A 26,079-nucleotide genomic window follows, 5' to 3' on the forward strand; every position below is an offset into this window, starting at 1 on the left:
CTGATAACAGGCTAATATCCAAAATTAGGGGGCACCCAGCTGGCTCAGAGGAGCATGCGATTCTTGATCTCGGGGTCATGAGTTCAAGCCCCACACTGGATGAGAGATTATGTAAATAAATTTTAAAAACAGATAAATAAATAAATAAATGGGAAGAGGATCTGAATAAACATTTTTGCAAAGAGGCCACACAGATGGCCAACAGGCACAGGAAAACATGCTCATCACTCATCATCAGGCAAATGCAAATCAAAACCACAATGAGAGGTCATCTCACACCTGTCAGAATGACTATTATCAAAAAGCCAAGAAATAACAAGTATTGGAGAGACTGGAGGAAAGGGAACCCTCCCAGTTAGGAATGTGAACTGGTGCAGCCCCTACAGAAAAACAGTATAGAAGTCCCTCAAAAAATTAAACAAACAAAAACTGCCATATGACCCACCTACCACCTATTCTACTTCTGGGTATTTACCCGAAGAAAATAAACCCATCAATTCGAAAAGATCATTACAGCATTGTTTCCAATAGCCAAGACATGGAAACAACCTAAGTGTGAATCGATGGATGACTGGATAAAGAAAATGGGGTACATGCACACACGCATTATTATTCAGCCACAAAAAAGAAGGGAATCTTGCCATTTGCAACAACATGGATGGACCCTGAGGGTATTATGTTAAGTAAAATAAGTCAAACAGACAAAGCCATACAGCATATGATTTCACTTACATATGGAATCTAAAAAACAAAACTCAGATACGGAAACAGAATGGTGGTTATCAGAGGGAAAGGGAGTTTGAGGGTGGGCGGAGAGGGTGAAGGGGATTAACTGTATAATGACAGATGGTAAAACTACACTTAAGTGTAGTAATCACTTTGCAGCGTTCGCAGCATTGAATTATGCTGTACACCTGAAACTATTACTATATACCAATTTTACCTCAGTTTTAAAAAATCCTAAATTATTTGCTAACATACTCTCCCCTCCCCCACTTATAATCTTCCTAAAACAACAGCTCTGCATCACCACCAACCTCCTTTCCCTCCCTATTACTCTATGCTTTTCCTTCTCCATCACCTTGATTGAGCAACTGACCTCCATCTCCCCTGCACCATGAATCTCCCCCACCCTACCTTTCTCCTCTTAGTTGGTAACTGTGCTGATGTGTCTTCTATTTAAACAAATAAGACAATTTCTGAAAGCAGAGGTAGGAAGGTGAGTATCCTGTGTTTCAAACTATGTCCTAATCAGTATGGAGATCACATTCAATAAACAATTTTTTCTACTCCATTTTTCAGTTTCCTTCTTTGAGAACACCAATTATGAATTTTAGCCTTATTTCTCAGGCCAATCATTTTTTCTCTAATCCTTGCTAGCATTCTGTTTACAACCACTTAATTTTCCTTTTAAAAGAAAAAAAAAAATCCTGGGGCTCTTGTGTGGCACAGTCGGTTGAGCATCTGACTCTTGATTTCGGCTCAGGTCATGATTTCAGGTTCGTGGGGTCAAGACCCATGTCGGGCTCCACGCTCAGCGTGAGTCTCCTTGAGATTCTCTCTCTCTCCCTCCGCACCACCCCCACCCCAGCTCATGCATGCACCTGCTCACTCTCTTTCTCTTTCTCCTTCCCTCTCAAAATAAATAAATAAAATATTAAAAAAAAAAATCCCAACCTCCACGTCCCTTATGTTTTCAGCGGTGTCCCTTCAATTTCGTGTTTGCCTCACATGCTTCTCCCTCAGAACCACCCCGGGCAAGAGAAGCTTGCATCACCCGCCTGTGTAGCACGCCATTCCCATTGTTCTCTATTACAAGAACTGTCACTTCATACTTTGTCTTGAGATCGGTAGCTGTGAGCATCCTTTCTTGGCTTCTCCCCACATTCCCCATTTGGCCTTCACTGCTTTAGAAAGACATTCCTCACACATTACAGTTATGGATTAGACATGAAACACGGCAAGTGTGTTTTGGTTTTCTTTTCCTTCTTGCTACTTTCGTGATTGCAGAAGGCAGCATCCATTTCACTAGGTGACCTTAAAACTGAAAGTCCCCTCAAGCACAGAAAGGAATGAAATAATGATACATGGTACAGTGTGGATGAGTCTCAAAACGAGGAAGAGAGAACTACCTCTACTTCTCTCTTCCCATGTGTTCATATCAAGGAAAAGTGATATGAGGATATAAAAGAAGGCCACCATCTGCATGCCAGAAAGAGAGCCTCACCAGGAACCAAATTGGATGGCACCCTGATCTCAGACTTAATGGCCTCCAGAACGGTGAGAAATTCACCCTGCTATTCAAGCCACCCAGACGGCTGCATTTTATTATGGCAGCCCAAACTAAGCCACTGAACTGTGTATTTTTTAATGATCAATTTTCTGTTATGTGAATTTTACCTTTTAAAAAATACCTGAAAGTCCCTACACATCTTAGTTCCAATATCTGGCCCTATTTCTGCTACATAGGCGGCAAATAATAAATGGCTACTGAAGGAAGGAACGAATGAACACAAATCTCTGATGATGTCACTTCCTGTTCAGAACTCTAAATGAATGTCTACCACCAAGAGGAAAAGAAAATCGCAAATTCAAAGGATTCCTGTCCTTATTTGCCTTTGAGACTTCATTCCCACTCATTCCCATTGTTATCATCCTGAAATGTTATTTCTTTCCACTTGTAATGACCCTATTCAATCTTCAGTCTCAACACAACTGTGACTCCTCCAGAGATCCAGCCTTTCCAGCCTATGCCAACCAGTGTAAGTAGCTCTGCTGTGCATCTGTGATACTGTCTTTAGGGATTTATTGCACTTATATACTGCTTTGATGATTGTTTATATGGACGCCCTAAATCCTCAATCATATTATAACTTTCTAGAAGGTAGGGACCACATTTTTAATATTTAAATTCTTCACTGTACTCAACACATAGCTTTGCATAAAGAACATTTTCTTTTTTGTTTTTTTTTTTAAGATTTTTTTTTTTTTTTTTTTGAGAGAGAGCAGTGGGAGGGGCAGAGGGAGAGAATCTCAAGCTGACTTCCCACTGAGTGCAGAGGCTGATGCGGGTCTCACTCCCACGACTCGTGAGATCATGACCCAAGCCAAAACCAAGAGTTGGATACTCAACCGACTGAGCGACCCAGGCACCCCAAGAACATTTTCTTTCTTTCTTTCCTTTCTTTCTTTCTTTTTTTTTTTAAGATTTTATTTATTTATTTAAAATGGACAAAGAGAGGGCATAAGCAGGGGGGAGTGGCAGAGGGAGAGGGAGAAGCAGACTCTGCTAAGCAGGGAGCCCAATGTGGGGCTCGATCCCAGACTCCAGGATCATGACCTGAGCCGAAGGCAGATTCTTAACCAACTGGGCCAGGGGCCCCCAAGAACATTTTTTTTTTTTTTTAAAGATTTTATTTATTTATTTGAGACAGAGAGAATGAGAGAGAGAGAGCACATGAGAGGGGGGAGGGTCAGAGGCAGAAGCAGGCTCCCTGCCGAGCAGGGAGCCCGATGCGGGACTCGATCCAGGGACTCCAGGATCATGACCCGAGCCGAAGGCAGCCGCTTAACCAACTGAGCCACCCAGGCGCCCCCCCCAAGAACATTTTTAATAATAAGTTTATCAGTGAACAAAAACTAATTTAGTTTAAAGAGGAAACTGGAAGAGCTAGTGTCCTGAGCAGGTCAGTTAACCACTGAGCACTTTAAATGCAGCTACATGACACGGACAAAGTATTTAATATAAAGAGACTCCATAATAAATTTCATTAGCTTCACAGTATCAATTATCATCTCATCATTAATAATCCATAGCCACCTTAGAATATTTTAATAGTGTGATGGGTTTATCATTGCAAATGAGGATTTTTAAAAATAGGTTCATATTAAATTTAAAATAGCTTTCTGTCATTAAGGAGTTTCCAATTCTCTTATAACAACATCAGAAAATAACAGTAGGGAATTTCACATTCTATTTCTACACTGCTGGTATTGAGCAAACACCATAAAGGTTTACCAATTTTGACTGTTTTATAAATAACATTTATGAAATTTTTGTATAGTGGTAAATAATCAGATTTCAATTTAAAAGTTAGAACAAGGGCGCATTAGCAAAGTACATAATGTTCTTATTTCTCTACATATATGCAAATCCAAAAGCATATTAAGAGTGTGTCCTTTCGGACTAAGGTCAGTTAAAGGAACACAGCAAGAATGCCAGAAGCTAAATTTAGTTTTACCTCCATCGTTGCCTGAGAGGTAGAACATCTCTAATATGATGTCAAATATAAAGACTGCCTTACCAGGTAATTTCTTCTCTAGTTGTTGCTGTTCCTCTTCTAAAACCGGTTCCTCTGGTAACCTCTGATCGACTGCCGTTGAGCTGATGATAGATATACCACTGCCAGATCGAACTCGTCTGCAATTGTGGGAAAAAAGATTCATACATAAAGCTGTCTAGGTAGAATTGAGCAAATTATGGAAAAGAATTGTTAAAGACTTTGCCACATCATGGAGTATATGTCATTTATAGCGAGGAAAACATAAAGATTTGGTCCTCTTTATTTACAAAGAGTTTTTTAAAAATGAGTATGTGAATATCATCAGACTCTAGAGTGCCCAGATCGTTCAAATGTTTAGAGCCATCCCCCAAATCAGGGCAATTCCAAAGGACTGAATTAGTGAATCATCATCACCTGGTCTAGAACAGTGCCTGGGTCACAGTCAAGTGCTCACTGTTGTTATCACTACCCTTTTACAGAACATTAAATCCGCCAAGGGAAGATGAGCAGCTCAGCTGAATGGGAGCACCTCTTTTCCCTTTACAAAGTCTTTCTATCCATTTTATCTTATAATAAACACATGAAATAGTACACATCACAGGCCCTAAAACAAATCATTTAGGTTACTGATTAGTTTCACCTTAAGCCGTTAACCTTGCTCTTTAATTTTTTTTTTTTAAAGATTTTATTTATTTATTTGACAGAGAGCACAAGCAGGAGGAAGCTGCGGAGGGAGAGGGAGAAGCAGGCTCCCCACTAAGCAGGGAGCCCGATGCGGGACTCGATCCCAGGACCCTGGGATCATGACCTGAGCCGAAGGCAGACGCTTAACCGACTGAGCCACCCAGGCGCCCCAACCTTGCTCTTTTAAAGCAATCTACCTTTTCGTCAATGCTTTTCTATCAGCTTCCAGTCTTGCGTCTCTTACAGTGATCCATGCAGCTGTCAGACCGCAGAAACACTGCCCAGCTACGGTTTCTTCCAACAGCCACAGATTTCTCAGCTCGCTCCACGTACACACTGACAGCCACGGCACACTTTCTCTTACTTTTATGGGGATCTCTGCACACAAGCCACCCCGCCCCACCCCGGTCTTTGAGGAATCAGGACAGAAATTCTTACTTTTCTTTCTTTTTCTGTTCTCTGTGCTTGTAAGATTTCATATTTGTCTTGTAAAGTTAAAGCCGTGAGACATCGTTGTCTGAGAGGGGAGGTGTGCGGTGTGTGAAGGTAGACCAGTCACATTCCTCCCAACTGGACCTTGGTCTACTTTCTTGACAACTCCACTGAAACTGTGTTTCAGACCAGGATAATTTTCTTTAATTAGCTTCCTGATGATAATTTCTACATTGCCCGTATTTTGTTACCTAACCAGTGTGTAGAATTCACAGGCAGAATCTCCCTGCCTTAGTTTCTATGCACAGGTTAATATGGTTTTACTTTGTTAAAATTTTTGGTGAACTTTGATGAGATAGATGGGTACAAAAATCGACAACCTTTTGATGTTTTACTAATAGACTCGAACTATTTTAAAGAACGGAACAGGCCCGGGGTGCCTGGGTGGCTCAGTCGTTAAGCTTCTGCCTTCGGCTCAGGTCATGATCCCAGGGTCTTGGGATCAAGGCCCGCATCGGGCTCCTGCTGAGTGGGCAGCCTGCTTCTCCCTCTCCCACTCCCCCTGCTTGTGTTCCCTCTCTCGCTGTATCTCTCTCTCTTTGTCAAATAAATGAATAAATAAATAAATCTTAAAAAAAAAAAGAGAACAGAATAGGCCCAAGATTAACACAGGACCTAGATAAGAACACTTTCTTGAATTCATGGATATCTCATTTACTTGACAGGAATGAAAGTGACTAAGAGAGACACAGCCAACAAAACCCAGTTTGAAATTCACATAGCAAATCCACAATTTCTTGTAAGAGCCAAAGGTTCCTTACCTAAAGGAAGGTGGAATGTACTCTGGAGGCAGGATAGGTGGCAGTGGTTGGCCAGACATAGCGACATCAATTAGGTGCATAGCCAAGATAAATTCTTCTGCTGTGAGTTTTCCATCTTGATCAATGTCAGAAAGATTCCTATTCAACAAAAAGTTAACCATGTTCTAGTGTCATGAAAATGCATGTGTGTTACTATTCACAAGTGATTGAAATGTTCTGTTTCCTTATTCCGACTCTAGGCCAGTTGAGTCTCTCTGTGCCTCGGTTTATAAAAATAGTACCTATTTCATAGTACTGCTGCAAAGATAAAATGAAACAATCCAAATCGTTGGGATGGTGTTCAGCATTCAGCAAATGTTAACTATGATTATACTCTTCTCAAGCCTTGCCAGCCCATTTAAAATGTATCATACTCACATTCTGTGTGTCTTTAAACACTATGCTCAGCAAACTGTCCGGTCAGATAGTAAACATTTAAGCTTTACAAGACATGGTCTCTATCACACTGAATTCTGCCCTTTTGGCAAGAAAGCAGCCATAGATACATAAATAAATGGGCATAAAACCTCATTTACAAACACAGGTGCAGGCCAAGTTCTACTCATTTAGGTTAGCTTGCTAACTGCTGACCTAGACCTACAAGGGTGGATCTTTATGGCCTTCAGCCAGAGTCAAGATATTTGCTGCTCCTTAGTCTCAAGATTCAGTGGCTACCATTCCTCATAATCAACTTGCCCTGGTAGTTAATGAGAATAAACAGATTTTTCCAGCAAGTCTAAGAATGGGATTGTACTTAATCATTTCTGGACACCAAAAGAGGATGCAAGACAACAAAGACGTTCACCAGAATGCCAACAAGACAGATACTACATTGGGAAACTGGCTTTGCTGATGCCATAAAATCAAGAAATTCCTCTTAAATCTGAAATTTCCTTGGGTGGCATAAACCAGTTTTTATTAAAGGTGTAATGTCCATACAGTGACATTTGCCCTTTCTAGAGTACAGTTCTGCAAGTTTTGACAGATTCAGTTGCATAACTGAATTCAGTCGTGTATCACAATATATAGAACAGTTCCATCACCACGCAAAATTCCCCTGCATTTCTTAGTCACCCCCTTGCCTTGCCCACAGACCCTGGCAACCAATGATTTCTTTTCTGTCCCTTGAGCTTTGTATTTTCCAGATGCCAGAATCCTGCCTGTTCTTCCTCATCGTCTCCTCCTTCCCATCCCCCACTACAGCAACTCCCCGGCAAATTCAATTAGAAGGCAGGTGGGATTCTTTTCCCCCATACTTGCCTAAATAATGGCTGTAAACACTTAATTAAAATATCTTTCTATTGTATAGAAAGGGAATATAATACCATTCAAGTAGGAGAAGACTTAAGTATTTTTTTCAAAGAAGGCAGGTTATAAATGAGATACTGAAGCATTTCAATATACTCTAGTGTCACGAGAACACCTAATAAACTACCAATCAACCTCCATAAATGTTAGATCTCAAGTTTACATTTCAGAAGGTCCTAGGATACTGGTACATACCCAGACTTAAGAGACCTGGATGTGTCATATTAACTGGTCTATTATGTTTATTACCTGGTCTATTATTATTATATTTCAAAGGAAGACCCTTTAATACAAAGCAGAATGAACCAGGATGGGTGAAGGAACTAGAACTAGAGTGTGACCACTTATGAAGCAACCGTATCAATGGGCCCTATGGCAAAATCATGAACCTCGATTCATGCAATTAAAGTAATCAAAAGCGGGCGCCTGGGTGGCTCAATTGGTTAAGCGACTGCCTTCGGCTCAGGTCATGATCCCAGGGTCCTGGGATCGAGTCCCACATCGGGCTCCCGGCTCAGCGGGAAGCCCGCTTCTCCCTCTCCCACTCCCCCTGCTTGTGTTTCTGCTCTCGCTGTCTCTGTCTCTGTCAAATAAATAAATAAAATCTTTAAAAAAATAAAATAAAGTAATCAAAAGCTATGAAAAATCCTTACAAAACAGGGGCGCTTGGGTGGCTCAGTCAGTTAAACATCTGACTCTTCATTTCGGCTCAGGTCATGATCTCAGCATTGTGAGATCAAGCCGCATGCTGGGGTCTGTGCTGGATGTGGAGCCTGCTTAGGATTCCCCCTCTCCCTCTGTCCCTCCCTCACCCTCCCTTCCTCCCTAAAAGAAAAAAAAAAATCACTGCAAAATAGACATTTATGTGCCTTCTGATGAAAGTACACTGCAATATCTCTGATGTAGTCTTGCCAAAAACAAAAAAAATCAAACTTGAATCTGATGAGTGGTTCTCATGAGTGGGATGATTTTGTACCCCAAGGGACATCTGTCAATACATGGAGACATCTTTGATTGTCAAAACGGGAGATGGGGGGTCATGTCCCTGGCATCTAGTAGGTGGAGACCAAAGATGCTACTAAACAGTCTACAATACACAGAACAGCCCTCCACAATGAAAAATTATCAGGCCCAAAGGGTCAGTCGTGTTGAAGTGTAGAAACATTGCTCTAGATCCAATTAACCATACACAGGAAACCCAGGAATAAATTAACACAAGGAAGCAACCACCAAAAGATAGACTAGAAGAAACTACAGGATAAACAATCTGGGTTATTCTTCTTTGGGGGGATGAGAGAACATGGGGGAGTTTACAGAACACAAACCAACTGATGCAAAATATAGATTTATTTGCATGATTTGAACAAGTCAACTACAAAAAATTATGAGCCAATCTAACGAATCTGATCACTATCTGATTAACCTAATGATAAGATTTACTATTAAACATTTTTGGTGGACTACTGATAGTACAGTCTTCTTGAAAAAAATCCCTATCTCTTTTGGAAATACAAGCTAAAATATTTGCAGATGAAAACGATATAATCACTGAGATCTGGCTTAAAATAATCGGGAAGGAGGAGGGAAGAACCAGGACTAGTCACAAACTGAGACTTACCATAAGCTGTGTGTTAGAGAATTCATTAATCTCTCTGCTTTGGTATTTTTCAAAATCAAAAAGGGGAAAGAGTAAGAGAGGTGATCTTCACAGATCATTGGAACATTAAGCATAATTCCTACATCCCCACCTATAAATATTGGTATTAATCTAAAGACCCATGAAGCCATACCAATTTAAGCCACTTTATACAAACCAAGGAACTTTTTATTCCTTACCATATTGAAGCCAGCTGAGCCTGTGGCAAACTTGATTGCATAAGAATAGTTCTTGCTTGGGGACCTAAACAGAAACCGGGGGAAAAAATATAAAGATGAATCAGCAAATCTTCACTGTCCAGGAAGACCAATGTTGTGCACATAAAGTACTGTGCAACCTCATGCAATCACAATGCTTTAAACAATATTTACTATTACCCAAGGGGCTTTTTCAACAGGAAATTAAGCCCCAATGAAAAGGAAAAAAAAAAAAAAAAAGCACACCACAGCATCTGGCACGTACTCAATAAATTCTTGTTAAATGGATGGTTAATGAAAAAAGAGTATGTAAAAGATTAGAGTTTCAAAATGTAACCTGCCCTTTTATCCAGATTATCATCTCTATTTGTATCAGGCTTTTATTTACAAAGCTGAAACTTCTTGTCTCTAAACTCAGCATCTTCTGCCACCGTGTGCTGCCTCTACCAGGACCACTATCGGAGAAGATTCAGAGAATCTTAGAGGAGGAAGGACCTTAAGAGAGGACAACTCTTGTAACTGTTTCATTACAGACTTGGAAAAAAAAAAAAAAAAAAAAGGTCTTGCTCAAGGTTGCACAGATGGCTAATATCACAACCATTTCTTATGTTAGCAATAAAGAATGCCTGGAATTCCAACTCTGCTCTCCAAATCACCTCTCGTTTCTTAAAGTACTTGTAAATATCTTCACCTCTGGCAGGAAACTGGGCTTAGATATCAGATAAAGTCTACAGTGGGAAATTCTGAGCGTTGAAATAAACCAGTGCTGGGAGAGAGACATCTATGTCTTCTATCCATCACTGACTCTCAAGGTGTGGTCCCAGGACGACCGATGGACCAAGGAATGGAGAGTTGTAGCAATTTGGTTGGGAAGACTGCCATGTATAAATTTTTGCTTTTAGCTATTTCATTTTTCAAATGGCACCTCATCAAAAAAAAAAAAACCAAACCACAAAAGTGGATGTGTTTTTGCAGAGCAAGCAGTAGCAGTTAGGGACCTCTGAGAATCGCCCCCGAAGTGTCAGCACAGGAAGTGCCCGAGAACTTGCCACGAGACTCAGGCAGGCAGTTTCCTCATTAGTTGGACCCAGTTTTCTCATTTCAGATGTGCTTTCCAGATTTACCAGTCTGTGCTCCATCAAATAAGGAACTATAACATGGAGCTTAATATAGCTCTAGCACATAAAAAATGCTAAATTAATGGTAGTTAATATTATAGACAATATTCGAACTTTGATTTACATATAAAATGTGGGCAGAAAAGCACACATGAACATATACATACGTATTTTCACATGTGTACAGGTATACAGCTGAATTTTCCAAACTGAAAATGGTCAAGTAAATCATACCTAGATTATGAAACAGCACCCCAGAAACCCATCCAGTTCCCCCCTTTTTTTAAGAGAAGGGGAGGTGGGGGGTAGAGAGGGAGTGGGAGAGAGAGAATCTTAAGCAGGCTCCACGCCCAGAGCAGAGCCCAATGAAGGACTCCGTCCTACCACCCTGAGATCATGACCTGAGAGTCAGAAGCTAAACCAACTGAGCCACCTAGGCGCCCCAGCTCCAGCTCCCTTCTAATCATCCCCCCGACCAAGTGTTGCCCAACTTCTAACAGCACAGTGCGCCCTTGGTAAGTCTGGCTTATTCTGTTCCACAAAGTGTATGCAATTGTAGGACATTAACCCTAACTGTTGTGTGGTATATCATTTTGCGAATATGTAACAATCCATTCTGTTGATGGGCATTCAGATAGTTTTCAGTTTGAGGCTATTATGAACAGCGAACCTTCTAGGTTTTGGCAAACATATGTACACATTCCTGTTGGACGAGGGTGTGTGTGTGTTGGTGTCTGTCTGTGTACTGGGAGTCTCTGAGAAGCAATCTTTTTTAAATTAATGTGAAAAGCTCTAGAAGTTCTGTGGTATACTGGAATGAGGAAAGTACACTGATCATTTTGTGTAGTCTCTAATATTGTACTTAGCATGTTGGAACATAAAAATAGAATTAGCCAAACTTTAGTGAATGCTTTAATTGATACTTGTAACAATTCTCTCCACTTCAGAACTACATAAAAGGAAGATAGTATTTCACCTACTACCAATAAAAAGTGTAATAATAAACACACAAAAAGAACTGGTTCTGGACCTAGATGGGGAGCAGGAGATTTGGATTCCAGTCCTGACTCTTCCTACTCCCTATGACATTAACAAAAGTACTTTCACTCTCTAAGAGTAAGTTCCTTCCTCTCTAAGTGAGGGAAATGATCTGGAACAGCGATTGGTAAGACACAGCCCACAGGCCATATCTGGTCCCCCCTCTGTGTCTGTAAATAAAGTTTTCTTGAAACACTTCCATGCCCATTCACCCATTCACTGGAGCATGACACATGGCTGCTTTTGAGCTAGAATGGCACAGTTGAGTAGCTGTGACAGACAAAATGTAAGCCCAGTATGTTTATGGTTTTGTTCTTTATAGAAAAATTTTGTTACCTACCACACTGGAAGACCACAGCTTTTTGCAATTCTTTTTTTTTTTTAAGATTTTTATTTATTTATTATTGAGAGAGAGAGAGAATGATAGAGAGAGAGCATGAGAGGGAGGAGGGTCAGAGGGAGAAGCAGACTCCCTGCCGAGCAGGAAGCCCGATGCGGGACTCGATCCAGGGACTCCAGGATCATGACCTGAGCCGAAGGCAGTCGCCCAACCAACTGAGCCACCCAGGCGCCCCGCTTTTTGCAATTCTAATACTTGACTCTGTACGTCCTAAGACAAGGAGTTGTGAAACATCAAAATAATCACCAACACCTAAGACGGCCTCCTAGCATAATAGAACAGCATAAAATTGAACTCTTGAGTACGGAGAACTATCCTGTGGAAGCCCACATCCATAAAAAAGATATCAGTTTTGGGGTACTGGCTCCTATGGAAACATTATGGGGATAAACAGAAATCCCAAGTTCATAAGCCCTACTATGGGCACGCATGTTTGTGCAGGGAAGCAGGCACGGGAAAGACAGAAATAATTAAATGAAGTTAATACTTTATCTCAAACAGTGCCTATCACTTCAGCTTTTGTGATTAATATAAATAACCAAAGAGCATATTCATCATTTCACAAGGCAAGATTAATAAAATCCCTCTTTGAGGAGAGGTTAGCATTGGTAAGACTGCCAGAATTCTACAGCTACTTACATTATTTTGATTCAAGAATGGGCTCTCTCTACTTTTTAAGACTGTCTCTTCTAAGAGCGCATAACAGCATACACATCAAGTTGTGAAGGAACGAGGGGGTACCCACCTAAACAGGTGTATCAGCTACATTAACCCAGGTCATCACTGGGGTAAAATGTGCCACTGCTAGATTAGCTTTACTTCCCCCAGTGGACAAGCTCGGATCACAAGCTCAGAGATTAAGCATGCAGAGAAACATGAGCAAAGTCTGCTCTTTCAGGTATATTTCTTTTTTTTTTTAAAGATTTTATTTGTTTATTTGACAGAGAGAGATAGCGAGAGCAGGAACACAAGCAGGGGGAGTGGGAGAGGGAGAAGCAGGCTTGCCGCGGAGCAGGGAGCCCGATGCGGGGCTCGATCCCAGGACCCTGGGATCATGACCTGAGCCGAAGGCAGACGCTTAACGACTAAGCCACCCAGGCGCCCCTTTCAGGTATATTTCAAATTTTACTGTCTACCTCATATATTAAAAGTTCTAAATATTTAAGTGCTTGCGTCATTATCTTTGGGATGAAGACACTGCACTTCATTCATAAAACACAGATCCTACACCAAGAAAGAGGACTGCTACATCAATGTCTCATCTGGATACTATTTTAATTAATTCACAGCAAACACCAACAATGCTTGGAAGAACTGTTCTCAGATTCACTGACAACATAGTTCTGGGTCTGTATGGAGCGCTGGTGTGAAACAGACCATGTCGAATTATACTTAAAACTATACTACTGAATATTCCTTCAGTGCCTGTGTAAGCTGGACTGGTTTCCCATAGTATGTATAAAAATGACAGCGATGTTTTAGCAGAGTGAGCGTGGCATTTAGAAAATTTGTGTATAATTACAATTTGCCCCCTCGGATATAAATACGTACTTATTTGAGAAGACTGCTGAGATCCTTTTTTAGGGATAAGGCTCAAGATTAGATCAGACCCTTCCAAATCTCACCCAATGCTGATATTTTTTAACAGGCGAACTTTTCTTTTGTATGTAAAAATTGCAATTGTTAGGTGATAACAGCACAAAAAAAGATAGTAAGAGTCAGAAATTTAAAATACCTTTCTCCATGTCAGGAAAATTCACTCTTTCTCCTTCCTTCTGTACTGTTAAATTTTTTTTTTTAAAGATATTTATTTATTTATTCATGAGAGACAGAGAGAGAGAGGCAGAGGGAGAAGCAGGCCTCCCGCTGAGCAGGGAGCCCAATGCGGGACTTGATCCCAGGACCCTGGGACCATGACCTGAGCTGAAGGCAGACGCTTAACCATTTGAGCCACCCAGGCGCCCCCCTTCTGTACTGTTAAAGGGCAGTCACATTCTTTCCCTTCTCAACGTTCAGATCAGAGGTATCTATTCTCCTTATTAAAATTATACTTTTCTTTAGAATTCTCTCATCAATTTTGAGAAACGCTTCTGGATAGTACCCTAAAATCCTTTCTACTGATACAGATAACAGAATCTTTTCTTTTTTCTTTAAATCCATGGAGGTCACATAACTTAACTCTGACCTCTTGTACAAGAAATAATCTAACTAGGTGAAGTGACCTCCAGCTAGTTAGGGGCAGAGGCAGGCTCCAAGCTCCCCAACCAATTACCTTCACCCTGCAAACTGCCTTAAACACAGGCTCTTTGAGAGACACTTTCAAAGTCAAGTACAAAGCTGGACTTCAGAACCAGTTTGGGTTTCTAGCAGTGTTTCTGGGCCAGTGCTCTGATGGGTATACTAGTGCTGTCCGCTGTGCAGCAGGATCCTAGGTCTATGTTCCATTTACCAAGAAGCACCAGGGTCAAAGCCTGAGGCACTGGAGAAGAATGCGTAAGCGTGGCGTTATCAGGAGATGAGAACTCAAGAGAAGAACGACAATGAAGGGCGCCTGGGTGGCTCAGTTGGTTAAGCGACTGCCTTCAGCTCAGGTCATGATCCTGGAGTCCCTGGATCGAGTCCCTGGATCGAGTCCCGCATCGGGCTCCCGGCTCGGCAGGAGGTCTGCTTCTCCCTCTGACCCTCCTCCCTCTCATGCTCTCTGTCTCTCATTCTCTCTCTCTCTCGAATAAATAAATAAAATCTTTAAAAAAAAAAAAAAAAGAACGACAATGAAGGGCGCCTGGGTGGCTCAGTTGGTTAAGCGACTGCCTTCGGCTCAGGTCATGATCCTGGAGTCCAGGATCGAGTCCCACATTGGGCTCCCTGCTCAGCAGGGAGTCTGCTTCTCCCTCTGACCCTCCTCCCTCTCGTGCTCTCTGTCTCTCATTCTCTCTCTCTTGAATAAATAAATAAAATCTTTAAAAAAAAAAAAAAAAGAACGACAATGAAAACCATGTTTCGAAAAAAAGCAAATAGAGAAAGGCATTTGGAGACCATCTACGGTCCAACACCTGGAAGCAATCTGCATTTGGAATCAAAATCGTATTTCACTAAATTAATTCTCATTTGTAAAATACCTGTTAAGTGTCCACTCATAGTTTTGTCATGACTATTGAATAACTGTCTGTATTTCAGTCTGGATGACTGAGGGACAGCCCACTCTGCCACGGGAGGGACACTGTGGGGAAAGAGGATGAACAATGAGGAACATATTTAAATTCTTTAACAACAGTAAACTAAGAACTTCCCTAGAAAACAGCTTTAACATTTCATTCACTTTCTAATCACTACTTCTGGATTTTCTGTAATGAGTATTTCTGAATTTTAAGGTTAGGAACATTTCTCTCAAAACAGACACGCTCGTTATTTTTCCAGAATCAAGGGAAAACACACCAGACCAAGTGACTGTTCCAAGTTACAGATACAATTCAAAATTTAAAGGTTCTACAAAACACGGAAAAATCTCCTTGTCACTGAAGTGATACACTAATGCCCAGGCTTTTCCAAACTTCTAAAAGTTTTCTTTCAGCTTAAAAAGCAATGCTGATAGCAAACAGATAACTGCCTTTAAAGGTATTCATTCTTTAATATTTATAACTTTCTATTTAGCAAAACACATTAACTTCTTAATGAAGGGAAATCACTTCATTCTGGGAAGTTTCAATTCCCACAAATGCTGACAGAACAGAACCTGTCCAGGGTCATGGTGAATCAGCGGAGCGGTAATGGAAGGAGCTTTGCCTTCTTGCCGGCAATCCAGTGCTGACCTTTCCCTGCCCAAGTGCATCAACTCTGACCCAAGGAAACCACTACCAGCAGTCAGAGGGGTCTACGCCTCCTTAGTGATCAGGTCTCAGGGTAGTTCCTCACAACTATCACACTGGTACCTACGGCTTGTCGGAGCCTGGTGTCTAAATAGGGCAATTTAAACACAACGGCTAAGCTCTCAGTAAAAATGGCATTCCACTTCCAGGACAGATTATAACTCATGTCCCATTTGCAATTTCCTTTGATTTCAACAAAAATATCTACTTCTCATACATAAAAGCAAAATTTTAATCATAAATTAAACCTCTTAGTCATCATTTATATTATACTTAAAAATACACACTTCATAAAGTATAGGAAACAGATCCCAAATACGTGAAAAGTATCTAATTATATTCACCTTTCCAATTATTATAAATTTCTTAGTAAAAAATACTTACCAAGATCGATTCTGCTGTGAGTAATTCTGCAACAACCTTCTCATTTTAAACTAACTAATATTTTGCTGATTCCCACTCTTGCCTACTTGTAAAAGCTAATTATCTTTCTCTTGCACCCCTGGAATATGGGGTGTTGCACACAGAAGCTGCCCCAGATTATACTTATCAAGTCATAGTTTTCTGCTGAGACTTTCCTGAAAATTTAAATGCACGAAAAACTTAATTAACAGGTAACCAAAAACTACATGCCACATTCTAAAAATTTGCTGGAAATTTAAATTATTGAAAAGATGACTACCAAAAAAAACCCCAAACCAGCTGTCTTAATAGCATTAATGTTTGCTAATACTGATTATTTGTTCATTCTTATGTCACAAATCAATTTTAAGGCAGGCTTAAAAATCTCTTGTGGAGAGGCACAGAAAACTCAAAACGTCAGCATGGTAAAGGAGAAAGACTAACGAAGGAATTCAGTGTTAGTTTACATCTCAGCTCTGCCTTGTGGTAAAATGCAAACCGTCAGTGAGGATTCTAACCTCTCGGGGGTTTTCTTCTTCATTCACAATTCTGAGAGTATCTACTGCAGGTGACTGGGGGCTGAGTGGGATTAATGAGGTGTTTGGCAAATAGATGCTCAACAATATTCCTGAGTCATAGGAGTAAAACCTTAATTGAGTGGAACGCAAATATCTGTATACCACCATTAACTCAAGTTTCCAGAGCAAACTTCCACAGTTAGGAACTCATGCCTTAAAATCAGAAAGAACTCAGTTCAACTCCTGTCTCTGTCACTTCTGAGTTAGGCTATTTTGGGCAAATTACTAATGTCTCTGAGCTTCCTCCTTATCTACAACATAGAGAGAAGAATCTAGTCATCTTATAGGGAGGATGGTGAGCATTCCAAGAGCTAATGTGCATAAATCAGCATTCGGCATGGTACTTTTCAGTTTATGAATTTCCTTTAAATCATTTTATAAAGGGTTATAAACTGTTCAATTATATTCAACACGCTCTTCTCTTGAAAGTGGGAAAATGACTTGATTCACTTAGGAAAGGTTTCTAATGAGGACTAAAACAAGAAAAGATGGAAACATCTTCACTTACATCCCCTTTTAACTGCAGAAGTTTGGAGATGGCTTACAAAGAGACTTAACGTTTCCTCTTAGTTCAGCAGTATGCAAGGGGGAAATTAAAGGTAAAAGGAAATAAAAATAAGAAATATAATATGAAACTAAGATTGGTCAAAATATAAGCAGTAAGGTCGTATCAGCTTTGCCAAAATTGGGCCACATATTTGATCAGTAACGACTGTCCGCTAATCTGAATAATTCATTTCATAAAAGGTGGTTTTAAATAAGGTTTCAGTAACAATCCACACAGATTCCATGAGATTATCTGAGATAGAATAAAAAGAAGGTGGACTGTGGCTCTAATCTTCACCTAAAAAATTTTATACATAAATTCTTAGATGATTAATACAAAATAGTTAATTTTCCCTTCCTACCTGGAGCTCGATTTCAATATTTTTAAACATTAGTAAAACTGGTACCTATTTGTTTTCCTTGCTAAAAAAACAACACCCAAAGCTTTTTGAGGAAATGTCATGTTCTTTATCATCTCTGCAATATATAAGTGATAAAACCTGGTAACATTATCCAGAACTAATTATCGGCATCCTACAAAACAGAAGATAATAAAGAAGTAGCTAACTCATTTTCAGTTTTAGGAGTTAATCAGATAATGGCTTTAACTCAACTGCCCAATTAAAAACAAGCACACTTACCTAGCCACATCGAATGACTGTGCCTTCTGTAATTTAGTGTTTAATTGTGACCCGGGACCAGATCTACTAAAGGAAGAGCTCTTTGGCAATGTGGCTGCTGTAAAAATAAATAAATGTTGAATAATTTTAATCCTACAAAGAAAAGAAACATTTCCTTACTAACGAAAATGAGAATACACAGTCACCAAACCTGAGGCAGAAATTAGTCTTCCCTTATCACCCAGGACTCAAAAAAGAGTTATTCCCTCCTTGCTCCCTGCCCCTTGCCAAAAAATTTTTCAGATTTACTCATTCATTCCTGCTGAAAATCACCTTCCTAAGTAGAAATGTTCACAGTCCATGGATTTAACTCTTTGTTAAACGTTTCGTATCACATTTTATGGGATCTATACAGATAGCTAAAGAAACAACAGCTTAAACACATAGGATATGGCAGTTCCTTAACTGTGCTTAAAGTATGAGTTCCAGACAGAAGAGCCAGGAAGTCCCAGCCTTGCAGTCCTGGCCACACAACAGGGGATGCTAGGGAGGATCAGCAGCTCTTGTGTCTGATTCTCATTTGGGCTGGTGGTTAGTGGTGAGCCAGGGAAAAACTCTGAGCCTTAGCCTCATCCCCTTCATCCCTGCCTACTATCTTGCAACACTTGCCATCAGCCACGAAAGCAAGAAGACGGAGTGCATGGATTCACAGATACTACTGGAAAAGCAACTGCAACAACTTTCTCAGCTGTCATTAACTGTGGACATGGTCACAAATGAAAGGTGAAATACATGGGACAAGAAAATCTTTAAAAAAAAAAAAAAAGGAAAGGAAAAAAGGTGGAACATTTAGATTCTTTGGCAGACAGATCTTGACAGATGTAAGAAACCCAAGAAGCTGGGCAGAGAAATAATGATTCAAATATAATCATTACCCATGGCTAAAACCCAGGCCATCCTCACTACTAAATTACGCAGACACATCCAAAGTACTTAAAAAAAAAAAAAAAAACACTTCCCCCAGGGGCTTCTGGGTGGCTCAGTCAGTTAAGCATCCGACTCTTGGTTTGGGCTCAGGTCATGATCTCGGGGTCGTGGGATCGAGCCCCGAATCAGGCTCCACACTCAGCAGAGTCTGCTTGTGCCTCTCCCTCTGCTCCTCCCTCTGCTCTCTCTCAAATAAATAAAATCTTTTTTTCTTTAAAGACTTTATTTATTTATTTGACAGAGAGGGAGAGCAAGCGAGCACACAAGCAGGGGGAGCAGCAGAGGGAGAGAGAGAAGCAGGCTTTCCGCTGGGAGCCCGATGCGGAGCTTGATCCCAGGACCCTGGGATCGTGACCTGAGCCGAAGGCAGACGCTTAACCCACTGAGCCACCCAGGTGCCCCTAAATAAATAAAATCTGTAAAAAAAAAATACTTCCCACATTGGATAAGAATTTACTAAGATTTGTAGACCACATCTACAGTTTATGCTTTCTTTTCACTAACGGGAAAAGACTTTTAAGTCTCAAAATGAAATTAACTACACCAGGAACTTTTTAATCCTTTCCTTCAATGAAGAGCAGGTAATACTCCACCCTTAATGTATCTAGCCATTTAATAAATGTCCTTCTCCCTTCCACCTCATTCACTATACCTCCTCAAAAAAAAAAAAAAAAAAAAGGAATATGCAGTTTTCCTTTTTCTCCCCCCACATAATCCTACTCCTAAAGGGAATGGCTTATTTATCAGCAATTCATAGGAGCTGAAGAAACGTAGTCGCTTACTTATGGAAATAGTAAATGTTCGATTACTACCCAAACTTGACTTGCTCTTGTCAAGCCCTGGAAAGGAAGTTAGGCTCTTGGTTTTAGCTGTTGAGTTGACCTTCGCCCATAATGGTACCAGAGCTCCATCATTTCATTCTCCTTTACTTCTCCCTGGCCTAGCAGAGCCCACTTACTATGTCGGAAAAAAAATGAGATACTAAATTTGAAAAAGGAAGATACTTTCCTCTGGAACCAAATGCCACTCACATATAATCAGAAAGTGAAGACAGAAGATTTAGCTAGAAGGAAGAGTTAAGATACACGTTGTAAAAATTCAGTCTGCGGGAGCATCAGGTCACGTACCAGGATGAGCAAATGCAGGGAGAGGCTGTATGACAGGGGGAGCCCCGTTAGCCAGGGGAGGCACTGCTGCTGTAGGAACAGAAGATACTAGAGGTGGAGACATCCCCACAACTGGAACGGGTCCCATTGGCACTGAAGCGACGGCTGCGAGTGGCGGCATGCCGGCCATACCTCCTATACCTAGGAAGGAAGAATTCCGACAAAACTCATGCGCAATCACTGGTCCACATTCAACGATAATTAAGCCAAGAGTGTTTGAAGAAACAAATCACTTCCCAGTTGTAATACAGTCCCATTTAAAATATAAATTCAGAAAAAAATACATATATAAATTCAGATTAATCATTTTGGTGAATACCAAAAATTATGTCAAGGATCACATCATAAGGGCACAAGACCCAACTTGAAGAGGGACCTATGGGCCAAAGTTGAGGATCAATAAGAATAGTAACTGTAATGGAATGAGAATTAAATTTATGAATTCATAATGATATTTAAAAACAAAAAAAAAATCCTAATTGGCCATCATAGGTAATAAATGTATTCTGAAAACTAGTATAAATAAACGAGGAAAAGAAATGAAGCATCCACCCTGCCTTTCCTTTACATACTGAACCTCAGAGTAACCAAACATTTGACAGGGAAGTTTCTCTTTATAGAAGTATTCTAACCAGAGTGAAGAAATGATAGAACGAAATAAATGTTTCCTTCCTTTTTTGTTTCTTTGTCTGAGCTTGTGATACTGTGACATAGTAAGAAATACATATCTGGTCTTGGTCCCCGGTTCCTGGTTCCTGGTTCCTGGTTCCTGGCAGAGCTCCTAAAACCCTTGTGATTTCCTGACTCACAGGAACATCTTTTGTTATAACATTTGGTCTTTGCCCCTGGTTCCTGACACAGGAGCTTCTAAGACCCCTGGAATCTTTGGAGTAGTAAGAGTGTCTTTTTGTATTCGGATAGGGTGACTTGGTGGCTGGGGGCCCCTAAACAGATGCAGGACAGAAGCTGGTCATGGGCAAGACCACAGCATGGTTAGTGGGGTGCAACTTTCAATCCTATCCCAGCCCCCCCACCTCCACACAGACCTCAGGGGAGGGTAGAGGGGCTGGAGACTGAGCTAATCAATGGCCAAGGAAGGATGTAATCAATCACACCTATGTAATGAAGCTTCCATAAAAACTCCTACACTATAGGGATTGGAGAACTGCCACGCTGGAAAACACAAGCACATGCTGGGAGGGTGGCATACCTCAACTCCATGGGGACAGAAGCTCTTCCACTCAGGACCCTTCGGGGCCTCGCTCTTATATGCCTCTTCATGCGCCTACACATCTGTATGTATCCTTCATTATATCCTTTACAACAAACTTTCCTTGAGTTTTGTGAGCTGTTCTAGCAAATTACAGAAAGGGGAAGCAGGGTGTGTGGGAGCCTCTGACTTTGTAGTCAGGTTGGACAGAAGTATGGGTACCCTGGGGACCCAGCGCTTGTGACTCATGTGTGAAGTGAGGGCAATGTCGTGGGACTGGGCCCTTGCACCCGTGGAATCTGACATTAACTCCAGCAGTTACCATCAGAGTTGAGTTTAATTATAAGATAATAAGTTAGTGTCCAGAGAGTTGGAAAATTGGGTGGCGTGGTTCTTCTGGACACAAAATTCTTGGCTTAGTCTTTCCTTGATAATCCTAAATATGTCACTCCATTTTCTTCTGAGATAAAGCACTGCTGTAGGGAAGTCTGAAGATATTCTAATTTTCTTTCCCTTGTAAGTCATGTGCTTCCTTTTTCTACATACCCAAATAATTTTTTGTTTTACTAACATTTATCTTAGTGCTGGTTTCTCCAGGCTGATATTCTCAAGCACATGATAATCCTCTTTCAAACACAGTTTCAAATCCTTTATTTCCAGGAAGTTGTCTTCAACTAGTCTTTACCGTTTGTTCTCTTCCCTTGCTTTGGTTCCCTTCTTTAGGGACTCCAACTATATTCAATTTCCTTTGCCTTCAATATTGGTCACTTTTCTCAAATCCTTATTATCTCTTGTTAATTTTGTTTTCATTCTTGAAATCTTCCTCCTTACACCTTCTGTTTCTCTTTCAATAGCATCTCTTGTGCTGCTTCTAGTTTGGTCTCCATTTCTGAAATGACTTTTTTTTTCTTTCTCCTTCTTTCCTGAGTTCTGGCACCTTGTTTCCGAGGCTTTAAAATTCTGACTGTGTTGGTCTTCCATGACTTGTGTCATCTTCTTAGTATTTTTTTAGCTTGTTTTGAAATCGCAGGTTACCGGGGCACCATCATTCTTCACAGGGGTGTTATTCAGCTCTTTCTTCTCCTTTTTCTAATAATAACTTTGTGTGGGATTTGACCTTGCCTGATACTTCCTGTAGCTCATTTTTATGTGAGTCTTGCTTCCTGGGATTTCCAGCCTCTATTCTCCACCCCCACGTTGGTCTGGACCTTCTCCTTCTTTCTTGTCTGTGTCGCTGCCCTGCTCAATTTGGATTCCACTCCCAGTCATTTCTCCTCAGTGTGGGGATTTGTCACAAGTGGAAGCCTTGTTGGGCCAGCTTTTAAATAGCTGCTACGAAGATCATCATCCTCTTACCAACTGACTAACTTTCCTGAATGAGTATTTTCTAAATATTTCTAAAGAAATGCATCTAATGGAGGCTGTGTTTTGGATACATCTCTCTTGAGTATGCTAAATCTTAATTCCTGAAATTTTCCCACCTCTCCTCAACCATTGGGTTTTCCCTCTCTTCTCTAAAAATGCAGGGGCACTTCCCATCCTAAACACAGCCTTCAGCTGACATGCTCCTCCAGGTTTCTCTCTCCTTCACAGTAAAACTCTCCCCTCTTCTAAGCCTCCAATCAGACTTTTGTCTCTACCACTCCAATGAAACTGCTTTTCAAGGTCATCTTTGTCAAATCCAATCACTTTTCTGTCCTAGTCTTCCTCAGTCTCTCAGAAGCAGCTCAAACAATAGAATGGTCCCTCCTTGAAAAATGTTTTCTTGGCTATTAGGACACCAACCTCCTCTTGCTTCTTCCCTTTTACTACACCTTTAAATGTCACAGCATGGCAAGGCTTGGTCCCAGGTCTTCTGCCTGCTCTAGCTACACATTCTAAGATATTTCATCCAGCCCCAGGGCTTTCAATGCTATCTATATTCAAATTCTCCCAGAGCTGATGGATCCCTCCTCTGAGATCCAGACCCATGGATTCATCTGCCTCCTTGGAAATCCACTAAACCCCTCACACTTAACAAGATCAAAACCTGATTTACTTTTCCTCCAAAAAAATCCCTGCTCAGTGGGGAGCCTGCTTCTCCCTCTCCCTCTGCCTGCCTCTCTGCCTACTTGTGTTCTCTCTCTCTGTCAAATAAATAAATAAAATCTTAAAAAAAAAAAAAAGGAATTATTCTGTGTGTAATATTCTTACCTCCACTGAAGGAAGAAGATACCAGGCACACTCACAGAATTTCCTGGAATACAGCTGGCTGTCCTTAGGGAAGTCACACTATCACTCACTACATCCCCTTTCCTCTCAACAGAGGAAAGTTGAAGAAAATGGTTGCTCAACCCCCAGCTAGCCTTAATTCCACGTGTTAACATGTGCCTCAGCTCCCATGCAGACCACAAACCGTGGAACAGTGACGTTCCATGCCACCCATATGGTTTGATGAGAATGAAGGTGGGAAGAGAGAAGGTAGTAAGGAAACCAAGAGCCTTTGATAAACTGTATGTCTGGACAGGCTCTATCTCCTTCTTTAGGAATATGCAAACTGTTCACCTTCTTGGAATCTCAGTTCTTTCATTCATGTAAGAGGACTAATAATTTCTGCGGATTTTAGGGTTATTGTTGTGACCAAATAAAATACGATTCGTGAAGGTGTAAGATGTCAAACGGCCAGGAAATGCATGGTCAGGGAATTTTTACTATTAACTAGAAAATAATGATCCTAGTAACAAATGATTTTCTTCTCAAGTAGCCACATAAGAAGTGTAAAAAAAAAAAAAATCATCTTGGGTTGAGCTGAGAGGTGGTAACTAGAAATACTAGCTAAGGTCAGATGTTTGAGCAAAGCTAAGCAAACCTGGTTAGGACACAACGTACTTTTAAGTTCTCTCATGTTCGGATATTGTCTGGTGATTAGCCTCTTGAAAATAATTTACTGAGGATGTCAATGTGACGAAAAGGAGGGGGAGGAAAGGCAGTGGAGAAGCCCCACAGAGGAGCTCAGGACTGACTGGCAGAATGGCAGCTCAGAAATCCCAGGTTCCCTTGGAGGCAGGGGCAGCTCACTTAAGCAGCAGTAAAACCCACTGGGGCAAGCGAGGCTGCAACCTCATGAAAATAAATCAGCAGTGACTCTAGAGCGGAAAGTGCTGCCGCAGAATGGAATAAGAGAAGACATATTAAATGTTAGGGGAAGAATCTCTGACCCCCCGGGTTTGAGGGGAAAAGAGGAAACGGGATGCCTCTGGTTATTTGACTCTCTGTCCCCCCTGAGGTATCTTCTTACAGCACCGGAAGGGAAGCCCAAAGAAAACCCAATACCCTTTAGCTGTTTTAACCCATGGGTCCTGACCAAAGGTTGGCTACAGGGACCTTCAGGGATTCAGAGCCACCTGCACTTAAATAAGCTGGCTAACTAAGGACTGAGGGCTGTGAACACACGATGGACAAGGCCGACAAGGGCCCTGGTCACGTGGAATGGTCTGTATGTACTCCTCACCTCTGCTCTTCCTAGCCTTTGCTCATGCGTGATCTCCTGAGTTTCTTTCTTTCTCTTGGATCACGATCCTTCTTGCCTGAACCCAAACCTGCACCCTTCCCTTTATGACCACAAGTCTTGTGGCTAAACCTCACCAAAAGAAAGGCAATGCATAGTTTTTAATTGTAAATCTATTAAGTAAAACTACAGCATTTATTTATCTCAGCTTATCATTAATTGTATCAGAGACAACCTCCCTTACTCTTGACTGCCTCCTCCCAAACCTACTTCATATCACCTGTCATCAGATCTATCAGGAGGAAGGGAAACTCTAGCCACAATTTCTGTGTTTTGTTAAAACCGTCTAAGAATTTTCTGATGAATCAGATATTAGATCTGATTACTGTAATCTTTAAATCAACCTAAATCATTAAAGTCTAGGGTGAGAACAGAGAAGAAATCAGAACTCTTGGTGACCTTAGTCAATTAATTACTGATTACTTTTTAAGAAAAATATCTGGCTAAAAGGTATCTTTTTACCGAATTGTGTTTTAAACTGAGATACCATTTATTTTGTCCTGCTTCATTTTGTTCCAAGAAAGCATTTAATGTAGCCAGTTGTCTCAATACTATGAATTTAAAAATATGTTGCTAGATACCATTATCCAAAGGAGCTGTGTAGCCGCAGGGGAAAACAGAGGCTATGCAAACAGAAAGCCGAAGGGAAGCATAGGGCATTGTGAAGGGTCAAGGACGCAGTAAAAGCAATGAAAAGACCCAAGATGCAGTAGCAGACTGCAAGTGTATTCCTTTTACCCTGACAGTCTGGACCTTTGCTTTCATTCTGATTACTAGCATCTGTTAAAAAGAAAACCACAGGACCCAAATGGGGTCACTCGGGCCAAGTCACGAAACCTGGAGCTTAATACCCAAGCTAACGGCAGGGTCAACCTCCCCCAGCAACATTGCCTTAAGCAGTCGGTCAGGAATTTTCAGATCAGCACCAGGGAGGTCATCTGTCCCAAGGGCCCTCTCCATCCCCCAAAGGAAGACGAGGTAATTGACCTGATAAAACCTCCTGGCCTTCCACTCCAGGGAAAGTGATCTTGCCAGGTACAATCCTTTCTTTTCTTTTGCTAACAACTTCCTTGCCCCACCCTCCTTCCTGTAAAAACCTTCCATTTCAGACAACAACTGTGAGCTCCTCTCTACTTGCTCCAAGGGATGCTGCCCAATTCAGGAACCACTTAGTAAAGTC

The 26,079-nt window shown here is 41.0% G+C and overlaps 1 protein-coding gene across 6 annotated transcripts in view; it reads right to left on the reverse strand.

Annotated features, from left to right (window-relative positions):
- The window catches only part of ITSN1 (intersectin 1), a 214,063-nt gene that overhangs the window by 106,058 nt on the left and 81,926 nt on the right, over positions 1–26,079 (reverse strand). For all 6 annotated transcript variants that reach the window (XM_064579196.1, XM_064579188.1, XM_064579191.1 and 3 more), the window contains 6 exons: positions 20,104–20,283; positions 18,011–18,107; positions 15,097–15,197; positions 9,404–9,467; positions 6,221–6,358; positions 4,305–4,420 (listed from right to left, as the gene is read on the reverse strand). In XM_064579196.1, coding sequence (XP_064435266.1) covers positions 4,305–4,420; positions 6,221–6,358; positions 9,404–9,467; positions 15,097–15,197; positions 18,011–18,107; positions 20,104–20,283 — 696 coding nt within the window. The remainder of the gene's footprint in view (positions 1–4,304; positions 4,421–6,220; positions 6,359–9,403; positions 9,468–15,096; positions 15,198–18,010; positions 18,108–20,103; positions 20,284–26,079) is intronic.

The sequence above is a fragment of the Mirounga angustirostris genome, unplaced genomic scaffold (assembly GCF_029215605.1).
Source record: "Mirounga angustirostris isolate CCGP_5_RB_7025 unplaced genomic scaffold, mMirAng1.0.hap1 SCAF_1, whole genome shotgun sequence".
NCBI classification, from domain to species: domain Eukaryota; kingdom Metazoa; phylum Chordata; class Mammalia; order Carnivora; family Phocidae; genus Mirounga; species Mirounga angustirostris.